Consider the following 18304-nt stretch of genomic DNA (forward strand, 5'->3'; position numbering starts at 1 on the left):
AGCGAGGAAGCACTTCGGGTGGGCGGGACGTTACACGCCCATCCACGGTGTATTGGTCAAAAGCTAGTACGGAACTGCTGCATCAGCACTGCCATTGGGCTATGCCAGTGGCAGTCATATGAGCTATGCCCTCCATTTAAAGTTCAATTTAACGGGAAACAGCGTGTGACGAAAGTCACGTAACGTTTTTCTCGAAGACTATTTTAATTATTTAAAAATAAATAAAAATAATTGTAAAGCAATTAAAAATATACAATATAGAAAAACAAAGAGTATGCAAACATTGCAAACAGCCAGGGGAATACAAACAATACATTATATGAAGACCTTGTAAAAAGTACAAACATTTACATTTTGTATTGCTTTTTTGTTATGAGAAGAAATTGTTTATATATTGTTGAATTTCATTCTCAAAAATAAGAGGTTTATTACTAAAATGTAATGAATGAATATGGAATTTAGCAAAAATAACAATGAAGTTTAATAAGAAGAAAGGCTTTGCATAGTCTTTGCTATATTTTGTAAAACCAAATATCACATTTTCAAGTAGAAGGGCAAAATTAGCATGTATATGATCAACAGATATCTTGTCACAGCTTCTTGTTACTTTGTTATTACTGACTCAAGTAGCCTATGGCTTTTTTTGTTTTGTTTTACTTATAATAGCTAATAAAGTCAGACTACTTCTATGATAACAGAAATACCAAAATAAATGTAAAACAGACTCCGGTTGTTCATTACAGAATGTACAAGAAACAATATATTTTTCAAACTTTTTAAGATAATGTTTAGTAGGGTAGCACTAGTGGACTAATTTATATGAAAGTTATTTAATCGTATTAGTTCAAAGAAACTTCTAAGAGACCAGACATTTTTCCAATTAATATTTATCAAAATGCCATTCCAGAAATGACATATGGGACTTAAAACAACATCGCATTGAAATAAGGCATTCTGCTCGAAGTGGCGCTTTGAAGACAACTGAGGTTCTGGAAGAGACTTCGAGGTACGTTTGCTCCCGTTTGGTTGGTGTGGCTTGAAGCAACGAGTGACGTGTTTAATAAAGGGTAGCGCCCATGCTAACAGCGTTCCCTAACTGGTCGTTCTGTACAGCACCAGTTCCGTTCCAGAATGTACTAAACAAAGCACAGGGTGTCATGTAATATCTTTCCCAATCGTCCTGGTTGTGACGTCATGGTGTGAAATTTCTCACAGCGTGAAGATTTTCCCAGTTCAATAATTGCACGTGCGTCTGGCTGAGCTCGTGCAGCTGTCTCTCTCTCTCACACTCAAAAACAGTTCTGTGGGCGCTTGCATTTGCTACATCTGCCAATACGGACTCGCGCATCAGTGGGTTGATGTAAGGAGATGTTTTGCGATTGCAAAGACTTGGCTCTAGTTTTTCGATTGACAGCCGCCTTGAACAAATATGCATCTCAAAACAGAACATGGGAACATCTGCTGAAGGAAACTATCTACTAGGAAAGTGCTAACTTTCTAAGTCACAAGTCATCATAAGCTGACGTTAGTTTCATCTTACTGTTAAGGGGTCTGCTTCTTGTTACTTTGTTAGTACTTACTCTTAGCTTAAAGTAGCCCCATGTTTTTTTAAAACTTATAATAGCTAATAAAGTCAGACACTACTTCTTTGATATAATAACTGTCCGCAAACCAACGTTAAAGGTGCATACCGCCACCTACTGTGCTGGAGTGTGTGGTCAATCACTATTTACAACATTTCTAAACCCTCTTACCTAACTCAGTACTTCCGAGAAAATAAAAAAAACAGCCCTACTAACTTCTAATACACCCACCCCCAAATCCCTTCCAAACCCATCCAATCTCAATGACCCTACACTTCAATCTTTCCCTCTCTTCAACAATAAAACAGCACATGCTTCACCGTTTCATCGACCATACACAAACCAGTCAAATGCTTGCCAACCAGATGTAATGACGAGTTCAGTGTCCTAAGCGCAATCGGGCAAACATCACCTCTTCCTTACTAATCTGATCTTTGAATCTTGGTCCACCGACCTTTCTTTGGAGGGCAAATAAACTCAGCAAAAAAAGAAACGTCCCTTTTCAGGACCCTGTCTTTCAAAGATAATTTGTAAAAATTCAAATAACTTCACAGATCTTCATTGTACAGGGTTTAAACACCGTTTCCCATGCTTGTTCAATGAACCATAAACATGCACCTATGGAACGGTCGTTAAGACACTAACAGCTTACAGACGGTAGGCAATTAAGGTCACAGTTATGAAAACTTAGGACACTAAAGACGCCTTTCTACTGACTCTGAAAAACAACAAAAGAAAGATGCCCAGGGTCCCTGCTCATCTACGTGAACGTGCCTTAGGCATGCTGCAAGGAGGCATGAGGGCTGCAGATGTGGCCAGGGCAATAAATTGCAATGTCCGTACTGTGAGATGCCTAAGACAGGGAGACAGGACGGATAGCTGATCGGCCTCGCAGTGGCAGACCACGTGTAACAACACCTGCACAGGATCGGTACATCCAAATATCACACCTGCTGGACAGGTACAGGATAGCAACAACAATTGCCCCAGTTACACCATGAATTTACAATCCCTCCATCAGTGCTCAGACTGTCCGCAATAGGCTGAAAGCTTTCCAACTAGCCAACCAAAGCCACTACCTTATCTACTAGTATATATTTAATTTGTTTTATTTCTCCTTTATTTAACCAGGTAGGCCAGTTGAGAACAAGTTCTCATTTACAACTGCGACCTGGCCAAGATAAAGCAAAGCAGTGCGACAAAAACAACACAGAGTTACACATGGAATAAACAAACGGCAATGGCAATAAATAGGCCGTAGTGGCGAAGTAATTACAATTTAGCAATTAAACACTGGAGTGATAGATGTGCAGAAGATTAATGTGCAAGTAGAGATGCTGGGGTGCAAAGGAGCAAAAATAATAATAATATGGGGATGAGGTAGTTGGATGGGCTATGTACAGGTGCAATGATCTCTGAGCTGCTCTGACAGCTGGTGCTTAAAGTTAGTGAGGGAGATATGAGTCTCCAGCTTCAGTGATTTTTGCAATTTGTTCCAGTCATTGGCAGCAGAGAACTGGAAGGAAAGGCGGCCAAAGGAGGAATTGGCTTTTGGGGTGACCAGTGAAATATACCTGCTGGAGCACGTGCTACGGGTGGGTGCTGCTATGGTGACCAGTGAACTGAGACAAGGCGGGGCTTTACCTAGCAAAGACTTATAGATGACCTGGAGCCAGTGGGTTTGGCGACGAATATGAAGCGAGGGCCAGCCAACGAGAGCATACAGGTCGCAGTGGTGGGTTGTATATAGAGCTTTGGTGACAAAAACAGATGGCACTGTGATAGCTGCATCCAATTTGCTGAGTAGAGTGTTGGAGGCTATTTTGTAAATGACATCGCTGAAGTCAAGGATTGGTAGGATAGTCAGTTTTACGGGGGTATGTTTGGCATCATGAGTGACGGATGCTTTGATGCAAAATAGGAAGCCGATTCTAGATTTAATTTTGGATTGGAGATGCTTAATGTGAGTCTGGAAGGAGAGTTTACAGTCTAACCAGACACCTAGATATTTGTAGTTGTCCACATATTCTAAGTCAGAAACGTTCAGAGTAGTGATGTGGGCAGGTGCGGGCAGCGATCGGTTGAAGAGCATGCATTTAGTTTTACTTGCATTTAAGAGCAGTTGACCACGGAAGGAGAGTTGTATGGCATTGAAGCTCGTCTGGAGGTTAGTTAACACAGTGTCCAAAGAAGGGCCAGAAGTATACAGAATGGTGTCGTCTGCGTAGAGGTGGATCAGAGAATCACCAGCAGCAAGAGCAACATCATTGATGTATACAGAGAAGAGAGTCAGCCCGAGAATTGAACCCTGTGGCACCCCCATAGAGACTGCCAGAGGTCCAGACAACAGGCCCTCCGATTTGACACACTGAACTCTCAGAAGTAGTTGGTGAACCAGGCGAGGCAGTCATTTGAGAAACCAAGGCTGTTGAGTCTGCTGATAAGAATGTGGTAATTGACAGAGTCGAAAGCCTTGGCCAGGTTGATGAATACGGCTGCACAGTATTGTCTTTTATCGATGGCAGTTATGATATCGTTTAGGACCTTGAGCATGGCTGAGGTGCACCCATGACCAGCTTGGAAACCAGATTGCATAGCAGAGAAGGTACAGAGAAGGCAAAGCTCCACAGCGGAGATTGGAGTATCTGTCCATAGGATCACTTTAAGCCATACACTTCACAGAGCTGGGCTTTACGGAAGAGTGTTATGAAAAAAGCCATTGCTTAAAGAAAAAAATAAGCAAACACGTTTGGTGTTTGCCAAAATGCATGTGGGAGACTCCCCAAACATATGTAAGAAGGTACTCTGGTCAGATGAGACTAAAACTGAGCTTTTTGGCCATCAAGGAAAACGCCATGTCTGGCGCAAACCCAACACCTCGCATCACCCAGAGAACACAATCCCCACAGTGACGCATGGTGGTGGCAGCATCATGCTGTGGGGATGTTTTTCATCGGCAGGGACTGGGAAACTGTTCAGAATTGAAAGATGTCGCTAAATACAGGGAAATTATTGAGGGAAACCTGTTTCAGTCTTCCAGAGATTTGAGACTGGGACGGAGATTCACCTTCCAGCAGGACAATGGCCCTAAGCATACTGCTAAAGCAACACTCAAGTGGATTATGGGGAAACATTTAAATGTTTTGGAATGGCCTAGTCAAAGCCCAGACCTCAATCTAATTGAGGGGGGGTAGTTATGCACTCTGAAGTTCTTTTTTTTTGGTCTTATTTCTTTGTTTCACAATAACATTTTGCATCGACAAAGTGGTAGGCATGTTGTGTAAATCAAATTATACAACCCCCCCCAAAAAAATCTATTTTAATTCCTGGTTGTAAGGCAACTAAACAGGAAAAATGCCAAGGGGGTGAATTATTTTGGAAGCCACTGTATAGGGAAGCCCCAATACCCCTACCTACATTCGAAAACACATTGTTAATCATAATATAGAACAAAATACAACTGATAGCACTGCCTTGAGGAATACCATTATCAACTCCATAGGCATCCGATAAAATGAATCCTATTTTAACTTGAAGAGCATTTTAAATAAGGTCAAAACCCAGTTATCTCCCACCAATACAACATGGTAGCAACACATGGCAACAGCACACGGTAGCAGCCCAAAACCTGGTACAAACATTTTGGGGAGCGACAACAGCACAAATGTAGAGACAGCAATACATCACGCAAAGCAGCCACAACTGTCATAAAACTGTCCAGTTTGTTGCAGCTCGTTCCAGTCACTAGCTGCAGCGAACTGAAAAGACGAGCGACCCAGGGATGTGTGTGCTTTCGGGACATTTCACAGAATGTGACTGGCAGAACAGGTGTTATATGTGGAGGATGAGGGCTGCAGTAGATATATCAGGGGGGAGTGAGGCCTAAGAGGGTTTTATAAATAAGCATCAAGCAGTGAGTCTTACGACAGGTATACAGAGGTGACCAGTTTAGAGAGTAGTATAGAGTGCAGTGATGTATCCTATAAGGAGCATTGGTGGCAAATTTGATGGCCGAATAGAAAAGTACATCTAGCTGCTCGGATGGTCATCTGAATCAGGGTTAGTTTGGCAGCTAGGGTGAAAGAAGAGTGATTACGATAGAGGAAACCAAGTCTAGATTTAACCTTAGCCTGCAGCTTTGATATGTGCTGAGAGAAAGACAGCGTACCGTCTAGCCATACTCCCAAGTACTTGTATGAGGTGACTACCTCAAGCTCTAAACCCTCAGAGGTAGTAATCACACCTGTGGGGAGAGAGGCATTCTTCTTACCAAACCACAAGACCTGTGGGACAGTTGGAGATTGAATTTGAATATTAAAACAATGTTGCCGATGTCAGAGAGACAGACAGTAAGGTTTATACAAATCTCTGCTGTTGAAAACTAAATGTTAGTCTACAGGAAATGTGAGAATGTCTAGATGCTTTTTATAGTGGAGATCAAGTTAACTTCCCTGCCTGGGTTGATGAGACAGTGGATTGCGCAATCGGATAGAACAGAGTAAATCGGCATTTTAACATCAGATTTAGTGGGTGGTAATTTGTGGAATAAACACTGGCTGGAATGCGGTTTTAACCAATCAGCATTAGACCCACCCGTTGTATAAACAAAGTTTACATACTGTACATTTTATACAGTTAGGTAGTGAGCATAGAGCTATACTGGACTGAGCAGTGGCTATACAGTTGATATAGCCTACAGTGGATGTAGAAATTTACAGTATCAGAATAAATAGATCTAAATGCAGAAAGATTAAGAGTTCAAGTGCCGTTATTGTGTACAGTTCAGAGATGGCTTGATGTGCAAAAGAATGCATAGTCCTATAGTCTATGTGCCACATTGCCGTTTGAGGGCTACAGCACGGAGACTGTTTAGGTGGCGGGTGGTTTTGGTCATGATTGACCTGAACCGCCTGCCAGAGGAGAGATTTTGGAAGAGGGTTCAGCAAAAATCTTACCCGCATGCCTCCATGCCCTGGAGTCGTGCAGTACCGCGATGGAGGGAAGGTGGCAGCCGATGCATTGCATGCCCACACACGACCATTTTCACCATACAGTTTTTGCTATATAATTAACTGTACCATGGAACAATTAAAACAAACAGGGTCGCGTCCATAGATACAGAACAAATAGACTGAACGACTCTGGCCACGGAACCAATAGAATGAGCGACCAACCGTGTTGAGTAGCAACCCTAGATTTGTTTCGGGACTATCTTGTGGAAGGATTAAATAATGAATAAATTCATCAAAGCGTTAATGAAAATATGTCAATCATTATTTGAATATGTCGCTAACCCGTTGTATAAAAGTGATAATGCCCCTGAAGCCGGTGTTTGTGCCAATATCCTCCAAACACCGGCTTCTAGGGCATTATCATTTAAGTAAACGCGGTCTGTATGGTCTAAATATTCTATCACTAGCAGCACCTTATTACCTAATAATTCTGAGTGTTTGTGTAAATGTACTTTGTGAATAAAGGTGATTCTGATGAGTGAGCATTGCCTGGCTATACATCTCACGTCTGTGTCTGTATCTGTATCAGACATGTGGGAAAACATTTAGAGCAACAGCACCCTCTCAGTTACATATAGGTCAGGCAATTACGGCATGTCAGAAGTGTTTCCTCCGACACATTGGTGCTGCTGGCTTCCGGGTTAAGTTGTGTCAAGAAGCAGTGTGGCTGGGTTGGGTTGTGTTTTGGAGGACGCACGGCTCTCGACCGTCGCCTCTCCCGAGTCCTTATGGGAGTTGCAGCAATGGGACAAGACTAAGTACCAATTGGATACCATGAAATTGGGGAGAAAAAGGGGTGGGGAAAAAGTCAGTAGTGACAGGACATGCATCTAAGCCCGAACCTCCTTAGAATCACATCCTTAAATACACTGAACATCGACAAATAAGATGTGAAGGTATTTTCAGATACACATCTAAACATTGAGCAGGTATTGTACATAAAGTTCTTGACTCTTACTTTCCTGATTCCATTTGACAAGTGAAGACCTTTCCATTTGAAAAGGTACATGAAAGGGGACACTGTGCTTAAGTAAAATAATCAGTCAACGTTTTTAGTTTAAATTTAATGTACATATAGGTAATGCCAGAGCGGTAACAAGCTGAAAACGAGGGTATCCATCTGTACAACCAGAATGTTTATAGGGATATCTGGGTTAAGGGTTGTGTGGTTGACTGTGATCCATCTCCACAGGGGAAAAGGGAGCAGCCTCAGCCCATTATTCTTCTACCTCCCTCCATGGTTTAGGCTGGACCTTGCCGACTGGAGACAGATTCCATGTGATGCCGGTTTGTGTCAGTACCTGAAAACGAGGAGAGTGAGCATCACAAAACACAACTGATGTGTGTACATAGCAAGTGAATGAATACTCAAGTGAGGATTTCTATATAAGCACTTTGTAACAACTGCTGATGTAAAAAGGGCTTTATAAATACATTTGATGTTGATGCATACCTTTTGGGGGAGGAATAATACACACAAAACTATACATTGTTCTATACCACAAGGTGTTATACAAGAAATGTGCACAAAGAGATTAAAACGTACAAATCCCCAGACAGACACACAGAACGCGATTCCTCCGATCATCAGGCCGGTGCCATACTTGGCATGGAATTCGGGGGAGTGCGTCGAACTGAGCCTCACTTGGCGGGCACCTTGTCCTGCTTTGAATATATAAAAAATATATAGCTGCATTATTGGCGCAGGGCACAACATCCACACAGCGAGTGATTATCATTGATTCAGAGGTTATGAGCCCTTGGTTACACCGTTTAACACAGGGGTAAAATAATTAACAGGGTTATGGAACACAAAACTTGTTAGCGCCCAGGACTTCTCATCTTATCCAAAGAGTCGTGGGATGGAATGTCAATGTGACTTCTCCACTGACTATCGCATTGTCATGTTCGATCTTTAGCATCTGACTTTCACGTATGTATTTGTATGCTAAACTGGTGCAATAGCCAACCTAACGCCTGGCTTTGGGGATGAGGTGACGTAAGTCTAGCTAACTAGCTAGGAGGGAAGTTGACATTGGAAATGACCGTCTGATTGTTCCCCTCACTGCTAAGTTAAGCTAACAATGACAAAGTTACAGAATAAAAACAGACATGACCAATCAAGCTAAAGTAAAAAATAATAATAATAAGTAAGCAGCTAGACAACTAGTAGCGCTAGCTTGGCTGTTACATTCACTCAGTCAAAATTACAAGCGCTAAAGACTTGGTAACGTTAGGTAGGCTAGCGAGCTAGCTTCAGACAGCTACTGTTAGCCATGTTGCTAAGCACAGTCACACAATAATTGCTCGTTTACAGAAATGTTCAAACAAACACAAGATGAAGGATCAGATATCTATAACTTTAAACGATGTCTTACCGGAGACGTTCATCGCTGCTTTAACAAACCGAAACATGTTGGCTCAACTGGAGGTTTGTGGATACCCTTGAAGAACAAAATGGAAGAACGTTCGCGACAAAATACCGGAAACTATTTAAAAAGCATTCCTACGCTCATGCGCATAACTAACGCTAACTGATGAGCGTTTTTTTTTAAAGGTTTTACTGTCGATTTTGGACTATGTTGTAAATAAACATTCAACAATCTATGTAGTTGATAATGCACAAAATAATAATTAACTGAAATTATTGCTGTCTCTAATTTTGAAATACCATTGTTTTCCTAGTTTCAACATCAGTGTCAGGATGGCCGAGTGGTCTAAGGCGCCAGACTCAAGGATCAACTCCTTCCGTATGAACGGGACTTCTGGTCTCCGAATGGAGGCGTGGGTTCAAATCCCACTTCTGACATACGTTTTGTCACATTTTATAACATACAGGTTCTGTACTTACGTGATAAAATGTTTTACACACTGTAGAGAACTCGGACATTGTGACGAGTAAAGTGGATTAAAATACTTAAGTTAAAGTACTACTTAAGCAGCTTTTTGGGGTATCTGTACTTTACTATTTATATTTTTGACAACTTTTACTTTTACTTCACTACATTCCTAAAGAAAATAATGTACCTTTTACTCAAAACATTTTTCTTGACACCCAAAATGTATCGTTACTGGGGACCAGTATGGGGGAAAAAATGTATGAAATGTGTGCATTCACTACTGGATAAGAGCGTCTGCTAAATGACTAAAATGTAAATGTAATAGCAGGACTGGAAAATGGTCCAATCCAGACACATGTCAAGAGAACATCCCTGGCCATCCCTACTGCCTCTGATCTGGCGGACTCACTAAACACACATGCTTCACTTGTAAATGATGTCTGAGTGTTGGAGTGTGCTCCTTGCTATCCGTAAATAAATAAAACAAATCCGTTTGGTTTGCTTAATATAAGGAATTTGAAATTACTTTTACTTTGAATACTTAGGTATATTTTATCAATTGCATTTACTTTTGATACTTATAGTGCATTCGGAAAGTATTCAGACCCCATGACTTTTTCCACATTTTGTTACTTTTCAGACTTATTCTAAAATGGATGAAATAAATAAATAATCAGCAATCTACATACAATACCCCATAATGACAAAGTGAAAACAGTTTTTTTTGTGCAAATGTATTAAAAATAAAAAAACAGAAATACCTTATTTACATAAGTATTCAGACCTTTTACTATGAGACTTGAAATTGAGCTCAGGTGCATCCTGTTTCTATTGATCATCCTTGAGATGACAGCTTGATTTGAGTCCACCTGTGGTAAATTCAATTGATTGGACATGATTTGGAAAGGCACACACCTCTCTATATAAGGTCCCACAGTTGACAGTGCATGTAAGAGGGCAGACGTTTGGAGAAACGATGGCTGAGAAGCTGTCCACATTTGCTAAATTAGGATAGATAAACAACGATTATTCAATATAGCAAAGTTAATAGATTTGAACAAAGATAAATGAAACGGAGAGGAAATCTGGTGGAGGTGGTTGAGCAACACTGGGCTGTGACTGGAGCAGAGATGGAAGGAAAGGTAGGGAGGTTAGGAGTTGAGGAGTGGAAAAAGGTGGAGGTATAGTAAGAGTAAAGGTTAAGAAGAGGAAGCCTGAGGAGCCTTTGCAGGTCTTGTCAGAGGAGAGCAGTGATGAGGGAGGTTCGGGTCGCAGTGTTTTACTGAAAGAAGTGGAGTTCAAGGTGTTGGTGAAATTTAAGAATCATGGTGGAGTCACGGCGGTGAGTCTGATCGCGTTGGCTAGGGATTTGGATTGTCATCTCAGTGACAATGCAATGGGGAAAGTATTGGGCCTTTTCAATAAGGGGTGGCAGAAAGGGAAACTGCCTGGAAGTTGGAAGCAGGCGGTAGAGGTGCTAATACATAAACCTGGGAAAAACCCTAATACTCCTTCAAGCTATAGGCCGATAGCGTTGACATCTCATGTATGTAAAATTATGGAAGGGATGATAATGGAAAGGCTGACTTACTTTCTGGAGAGTAGAGGACTAATGTCACCTGTGACTTTTTATTTTATTTATTTTAATTTTATTTATTTCACCTTTATTTAACCAGGTAGGCAAGTTGAGAACAAGTTCTCATTTACAATTGCGACCTGGCCAAGATAAAGCAAAGCAGTTCGACACATACAACAACACAGAGTTACACATGGAGTAAAACAAAACATACAGTCAATAATACAGTAGAAAAATAAGTCTATATACAATGTGAGCAAATGAGGTGAGATAAGGGAGGTAAAGGCAAAAAAGGCCATGGTGGCAAAGTAAATACAATATAGCAAGTGAAACACTGGAATGGTAGATTTGTAGTGGAAGAAAGTGCAAAGTAGAAATAGAAATAATGGGGTGCAAAGGAGCAAAATAAATAAATAAATACAGTAGGGGAAGAGGTAGTTGTTCGGGCTAAATTATAGATGGGCTATCTACAGGTGGAGTGATCTGTGAGCTGCTCTGACAGCTGGTGCTTAAAGCGAGTGAGGGAGATAAGTGTTTCCAGTTTCAGAGATTTTTGTAGTTCGTTCCAGTCATTGGCAGCAGAGAACTGGAAGGAGAGATGGCCAAAGGAGGAATTGGCTTTGGGGGTGACCAGAGAGATATACCTGCTGGAGCGCGTGCTACAGGTGGGTGCTGCTATGGTGACCAGTGAGCGGAGATAAGGGGGGACTTTACCTAGCAGGGTCTTGTAGATGACCTGGAGCCAGTGGGTTTGGCGACGAGTATGAAGCGAGGGCCAGCCAACGAGAGCGTACAGGTCGCAGTGGTGGGTAGTGTATGGGGCTTTGGTGACAAAACATATGGCACTGTGATAGACTGCATCCAGTTCATTGAGTAGGGTATTGGAGGCTGTGTTTTTTTCTAGAAGGAAGGTTGGGGAGGAAATATACTTGAAGTTGTATGGAAGGAATCAGGAGAGGGTGGGAATGTTTATGTTCCCTGGGGTCAGATTTAACACTTGAATGACATGGGCGGAGCATATTAACAGAGTAGTTGTCAATGGAAATAAAATTTTGAATGTGATGCGTTGCTTGTCAAGAATGGAGTGGGGGGCAGATAGAATGACATTGAAAATGATATATATATATATATTTATATTTATATTAGAGCTGTTAAGGTCATCAATGGATTCTGGAAGTATAGCAGATGGATCAGCCGCTCAGACATCTTTATAAAAGCTCGATGTTATCCAGTCCCAAGCCCTAAGAATATGTTTTGGAGCACTCATGGCCTCCCCGGTGGCAGTGATGCAGGTAGACATAAGGTTACACATCCTACAAAAAAGGTACTCCTAGAGTGCTGGGAACATGAACAAAATCTGAAATCAAGCTTTGAGTAGGCAATTGCGTGGCGAGAGAGATGTGGTTGTTTGGGAGGGAGTTTAGTCCCTCTATGGTTCTTCCTGCTATCCCACCTTGGTTTCTCCCTCAGCCAGTGATAGATCTAGGGTTGCTTGAGAGGGTAAGAACTGTTGAGGAAGGAGTAGATTCAGTTGTAAGTGAACATTTAAGAACACAATATTATGCTTTCTTAAATATATTCACAGATGGAACTAAGGACCCTAAAACAGGGAGGACAGGAGCAGCTTTTAGTGTTCCTGAGTTTAAGGTGGCAGTGACGAAAAGAGCTACGGATCATTTATCTGTTTACATAATGGAGTTGTTGGACATAATATTGGCTGCAGAGTGGGTGGAGGAGGTGAGGCCAAACAGGGTATCATCTGTTCTGACTCCTGTGCAGCACTAATGAGCTTAAATTCATGTGTGTCTCAGAGCAGACAGGATGTATTGTATGAGGTTTTGCAGTGTTTGTATAGGATGAAAAAGATGGCTCATTGGGAGTAGAGGGGAATGAGGAGGTGGATGTTATCACCAAGCAGGCTCTTAAACATCCTAATGTTGAGAAGGGAATTGTCAATCAGTAAAGCAGAGGCCAAGGGATTAATAAGAACAGTGGTTAAAAATAAGTGGCAAGAGTTGTGGAACAGGGAGAGTAAGGGAAGACACCTGTATAAGATCCAGGAAAAGGTGGGGGCAGGGAGGTCCTCAGGCTGAGAGAGAAGGGAGGAAAGGGTATTCACAAGGCTGAGACTGGGACACACAAGGCTAAATAGTACATTGAAAGTGGTGGGGAAACATCTGACTGGGAGGTGTGATCTGTGATCATTGTCAGGAGGAGATGGAGACAGTGGAGGATGTTCTACTTCAGTGCCAGAAATATGTGAGAGAAACGGAGCGATTGTTATTAGATTTGAGGAGTAATGGGGTTGAAGAGCCAGGATTAAGTGAACTGCTGGGGAAATCTTCAGGGGATGTAGTATTTAATTATGGAGACCTTCACTGTCTCTAGTCCACACTCCAGTCCAGTTGGTGGCGGTAATGCACCTTAAAGTTGGTTGCCAACAGCTGTATAAAATCCACAGAAGAACAAGAAGTGCATGTTAGAGCAAAAACCAAGCCATGAGGTTGAAGGAATTGTGTCGAGGCACAGATCTGGGGAAGGGTACCAAAAAATGTCTGCAGCTTTGATGGTTCCCAAGAACACAGTGGCCTCCATCGTTCTTAAATGGAAGAAGTTTGGAACCACCAAGCCTTTTCCTTGAGCTGGCTGCCCGGACAAACTGAGCAATTGGGGGAGAAGGGCCTTAGTCGGGGAGGTGACCAAGAACCCAATGGTCACTCTGACAGAGCTCCAGAGTTCCTCTGTGGAGATGGGATAAACTTCCAGAAGGACAACTATCTCTGCAGCACTCCACCAATCAGGCCTTTATGGTAGTGGCCAGATGGAAGCCTCTCCTAATTAAAAGGCACATGACAGCCCCCTTGGAGTTTGCCAAAGGGCACCTAAAGACTCTCAGAACATGAGAAACAAGATTGTCTGGTCTGATGAAAGCAAGATTGAACTCCTTACGGTGAAGCATGGTGGTGGCAGCTGTGGGGATGTTTTTCAGTCGCAGGGACTGGGAGATTAGTTAGGATCGAGGGAAAGATGAACGCAGCAAAGTACAGAGAGATCCTTGACGAAAACCTGCTCCAGAGCACTCAGGACCTCAGACTGGGGGCGAACCCGATCGAACATCTCTGGAGACCTGAAAATAGTTGTGCAGCGACGCTCCCCGTCCAACCTGACAAAGCTTGAGAGGATTTGCAGAGAATAATGGGAGAAGCTCCCCAAATACAGGTGTGCCAAGCCTGTAGCGTCATACCCTAGAAGACTTGAGGCTGTAATTGCTGCAAAAGGTGCTTCAACAAAGTACTGAGTCAAGGTTCTGAATACTTATGCAAATGTGATTTTTTTTATACATTTGCTTAAATGTCAAAATGTGTTTTTGCTTTGTCATTATGGGATATTGTATGCAGATTGAGGGGGGGGAAACAAATCAATTTTAGAACAAGGCTGTAACGTAACAAAATGTGGAAAATGTCAAGGGGTCTGAATACTTTCCGAATGCACTGTAAATATATTTAAAACCAAACACTTTTAGACTTTTAGTCAAGTAGTATTTTACTGGGTTATGTTCACTTTTACTTTAGTAATTTTTTATTAAAGGTATCATCACTTTTACTCAAGTATGACAATTGAAAAATACTTTTTCCACCACTGAGTAAATACTGTTCAGAATTGTAGACTAAAAAACGCATATTATTTCAGATGAGCTCCATGCACACAATCCTGCCCATCATCAATCCAGAGCTTTGTCACAAGTGTGTCCTGAATATATCATACCCAGGCCCAACATTCATAAACACACAACAAAAAACACTGACAAACACCATACAGTTTGATTAAACATTTGGGTAGATTTATTTATCATATCAAAATATCAGTGTCATGATCACACAAACTAGGACATTCCTTTGTTAATGCATTTTGTAGAGTTCCCTTCCTGTGTTTACCAGTATTTGAGTCCAGATTCTGGCCAATTCCAGGGAGTATTTGCCATGGCATACATAATTGGTACAGGAAGCACCTTAGTTCACTTGACATGTTTTATATTATGTGCTACAGTATGAACATCCTAAAACCTACTTCATCCAGTGCAAGCCCTACATTAGTAGTGTGTGGAATTATCAGACCAATTGTGTTATTATTACAAAGTTATGCTGAAAGTGAATGCTAGAGTATATCAAGCATGATCTTCTGTAACGCATATGAGAAACTAACTGCAGTTCAGTCAGACCGAGTATGTGATTTTTAGCTATGCTTAGTGATGGATAACTCAGAATGGCCAAGTCAGAAATTTTTATAGATACTCTAACACCAGAGCCAAAAAACAAACAAAAATATTTCTGATGGAATGTTATCGGCTTCTGTGTTGAAAATCTGTGGTCATCTCATGATTACAAAAATGAAATACGTTCATCTCAAGCTACAGTAATAGATCTTCCATCAGCATCTACATGACAACTAATACAACCTATATAACTTTACAAAGACACCACAGAATTCAAGAATTATTCAAACCTTAACCAAAAATCCGCTAGATTTTGGTAAATTAAGGTCTGTGGCATTTTAAATGAGCATAAGAGGTGATGGTCCATGAAAATGTGATAATACAAAAACCATACAGGAGAAAGCATTTTGTTCAAATGCAGCAACACAAGGCAATATCCATCACATTATCCTGAAAAAATTAAGGCATCTGAATTTCCCTTGTGTACTTGAGTTCTAGTCCTTCTTTTTGTCCTTGACCTCCTCGTCATCTGTGTACTCGGTAGGTTCTTCTCCAGCTTTCAGAAGTTTGCCGACGTAGTCATACTTTTCTGTGAAAGGCAGGAAGAAGAAGAAAATTACATTGAGTCCCTCAGAGACCTTCGCCAGACACAACATTAGAGCCATTATCAAGGACATGGTATTCACTGGGTGGAGAACAGCCTTGGCCCAGAAAGACTCCCATGTGTGGGTTTAAATTCACAGCACTACTCAATGGAATGTAGATGAAAGTGTATCAAAAATATTAATTTTGATGCAAAGTACTATTTATTACATTATGCCCTGGCATGGCACTATACTATTGCTTGTGATATAGTGAACTCTTCTATCGTTGCCAAGCCATACAACTGAGGAACACAGAGGAGTTGACTAAAGCACAAAAAGACTGGATCACACCAACACTAGCTATGCCCTAAGGCGCAATACAGAAATGGATTTTAAACACCAATCATTCTAAGCCATCAAAACTGTTCGGGGGCATGAACAACTTGCACTGGGCCATCATTGTAAATAATAATTTGTTATTAACTGACTTGCCTAGTTAAATAAAAAACATTTTGTTTTTAAAGACTGTTGAGTGGTGTGTGTGATGTTCACTGCAAGAGGTTCATTCCGCTTGAGGTAGAAGTAGAAAATACAGTATCAGAATTTAAACCAGTGTTTCGTAGCAACTTCTATCAACTCCTGCATCAACTCACGAGTGAACTGGGTCTCCCATTCGTTGAGGCTCTCTTGCTGCATGGCGTTCAGGTCCGAGAGGTCGTCGTGGGTGTCTTTCAGGGCCTCCTTCTCCAGACAAAATGTGGCCAGGCCCCTGGAGGCATCTTTACCAGCAAACACTCCATAGGGACCATCTGGAAACCATCACACAGACATAAAGTTTGATTTGAAATTCAGCCAAGTATTTTATGAACTAAAATGTGATTGTGAATGGACAGGTTGTAATAAACTATCAGCGTGTATACATTGGCTGATGACTACCATTTTCTGAAAGTATGCAGTTTTTATTGTGTAAATTAAATTCCACAAGCTCCCCAACAGACATAGCTGACTGTATTCTATGACAGCTTCAGCGATAGCCCCAACAGCAACACCCCCCCCCCCCTTTTTTTTATAGATGTTGAGGCTGACAGAAGGGACAGCCTGAATCTGTGAAATGAGAACTAGCATTGCTCTCCAATAGGCCTCAACAAGCCTAACTTTGTGCAACCATCTGGTCTGGCTGAATTTAATTTTAAACCTTTGTGCAAGGCATTCACCTGTGTCAAACTATTTCTTTTAAAATGGAATGAAGGCAACTGAAACACAACATCATAAACGAGGAGCAGCAATAAGGGTCATAGACTATAATAACCTGAAAATATTGCAATTTATACATATTTTCAGGGAGGACGTTCCTCAGGAGGGGTTGCGTGACAGTGCAGGATCAATCAACTCGGTGAGAGGTTACATGCCAACTAGGCTGACCACGTCACTAGCAGCTCGCGTGTTGTGAAATTCAAACCTGGGCAAATGATTCATGAATAAGAGAGAGGGGGAGTGGCGTTTTAGAATGGTCGCAGTTACAATGTAACAACTTAGTAATACACACATACATATAATTAACACATTTAGGAATAAAGTCGACAGACCAGCAAGCCACTTTGCTACAGTTGCGCCAACCATTATTTTAGGCGGAAATAGCCAAGTCCTTGCTCGACGGACAGCACACGAAAACAAACGTATTTTACCTGGCCCGTAGAATTTCTTTCCTCTGGTTACATCGAACACCTTAAAATTGACAGCCATGAGAATTCTTGGATTTTGCAGCCCATCGTACGGTTGCAGCTCCATTAACGTGAAATCTCTTTTCTTGAGTTTAGGCAGAGGTTCTTCGACCTCGCCCATATCTGCAGGTTTGTCTCCGCGGAAGATTTTGTACAAAAGAAATATACAGAGGCCTAGCAGACTCAAATTCAACGGGGAAGTAAAAATCTCTTGCAAAATTCCTGGATAAATTTCCTCGGCTCCCTCTGTATCAGCCATGTTTGTTTCTCTATGCTTGGTTGGGACTGTACTGGGACATGAGGCTTTTCGAGGGTGGGATCAATGCACCAATCACAGAGACCAAAAATACACTGTTATGCAGTTTTAACCAATGGGCTTCGTGTTGGAACTGTAGTTTTGAGAAATGTATTACTTAAGAAATAATGCCTGAGAACCCGGGAATTATCGTGTGACAACTCACGAGTTCCAACACAAAACATGATCTCATTAACTATGCACTATATGTACAAATAAGCATAATGTTTTTTATGTAGGCCTACTAATAGCAGAAACTCATTGCACATCGAACGTTGCGACAAGGGGTGTTCTGATTCCCGGCAGGACACAGCCCTTGGGAGGAGTTGTCACACGATAGATAATACCTGTGTTCGAGGGCATTCTTGCATTTATACACCGTTTTTGCCATTACAAAAAAAGATTGCCGTTTTGAAACTGCAGTAAAAGTGCAGTATCTGCAGTCGACTGTGGTATTTTGGACGCAGTAATTGCAGAATA

The 18304-nt window shown here is 41.6% G+C and overlaps 2 protein-coding genes and 1 non-coding gene across 4 annotated transcripts; 1 reads left to right on the forward strand and 2 right to left on the reverse strand.

Annotated features, from left to right (window-relative positions):
* Positions 1-7640: 7640 nt before the first annotated feature.
* On the reverse strand, positions 7641-9379 carry cox7b (cytochrome c oxidase subunit 7B). Of its 2 annotated transcripts, none has more exons than XR_003866751.1 (3): positions 8974-9102; positions 8142-8260; positions 7641-7896 (listed from the first exon to the last, which is right to left on the reverse strand). XR_003866751.1 is itself a non-coding variant. In XM_029691058.1 (3 exons), the coding sequence occupies exons 1-3, from the start codon at positions 9008-9010 to the stop codon at positions 7813-7815; spliced, it is 237 nt and encodes a 78-aa protein (XP_029546918.1). In that variant the 5' UTR covers positions 9011-9379; the 3' UTR covers positions 7641-7812. The 2 variants fall into 2 exon arrangements, 1 of the variants encoding a protein (XP_029546918.1); XM_029691058.1 differs by having other exon boundaries at positions 8142-8257; positions 8974-9379.
* On the forward strand, positions 9294-9404 carry trnal-caa (transfer RNA leucine (anticodon CAA)). Its single transcript has 2 exons — positions 9294-9331; positions 9359-9404. It is a non-coding gene; the product is annotated as a tRNA-Leu (tRNA).
* Positions 9405-14830: 5426 nt separating this feature from the next.
* Positions 14831-17839, reverse strand: pgrmc1 (progesterone receptor membrane component 1). The gene is made up of 3 exons (XM_029691059.1): positions 17494-17839; positions 16462-16617; positions 14831-15813 (listed from the first exon to the last, which is right to left on the reverse strand). The coding sequence occupies exons 1-3, from the start codon at positions 17786-17788 to the stop codon at positions 15719-15721; spliced, it is 546 nt and encodes a 181-aa protein (XP_029546919.1). The 5' UTR covers positions 17789-17839; the 3' UTR covers positions 14831-15718.
* Between the last annotated feature and the right edge of the window lie 465 nt (positions 17840-18304).

The sequence above is a fragment of the Salmo trutta genome, chromosome 15 (assembly GCF_901001165.1).
Source record: "Salmo trutta chromosome 15, fSalTru1.1, whole genome shotgun sequence".
NCBI lineage: Eukaryota > Metazoa > Chordata > Actinopteri > Salmoniformes > Salmonidae > Salmo > Salmo trutta.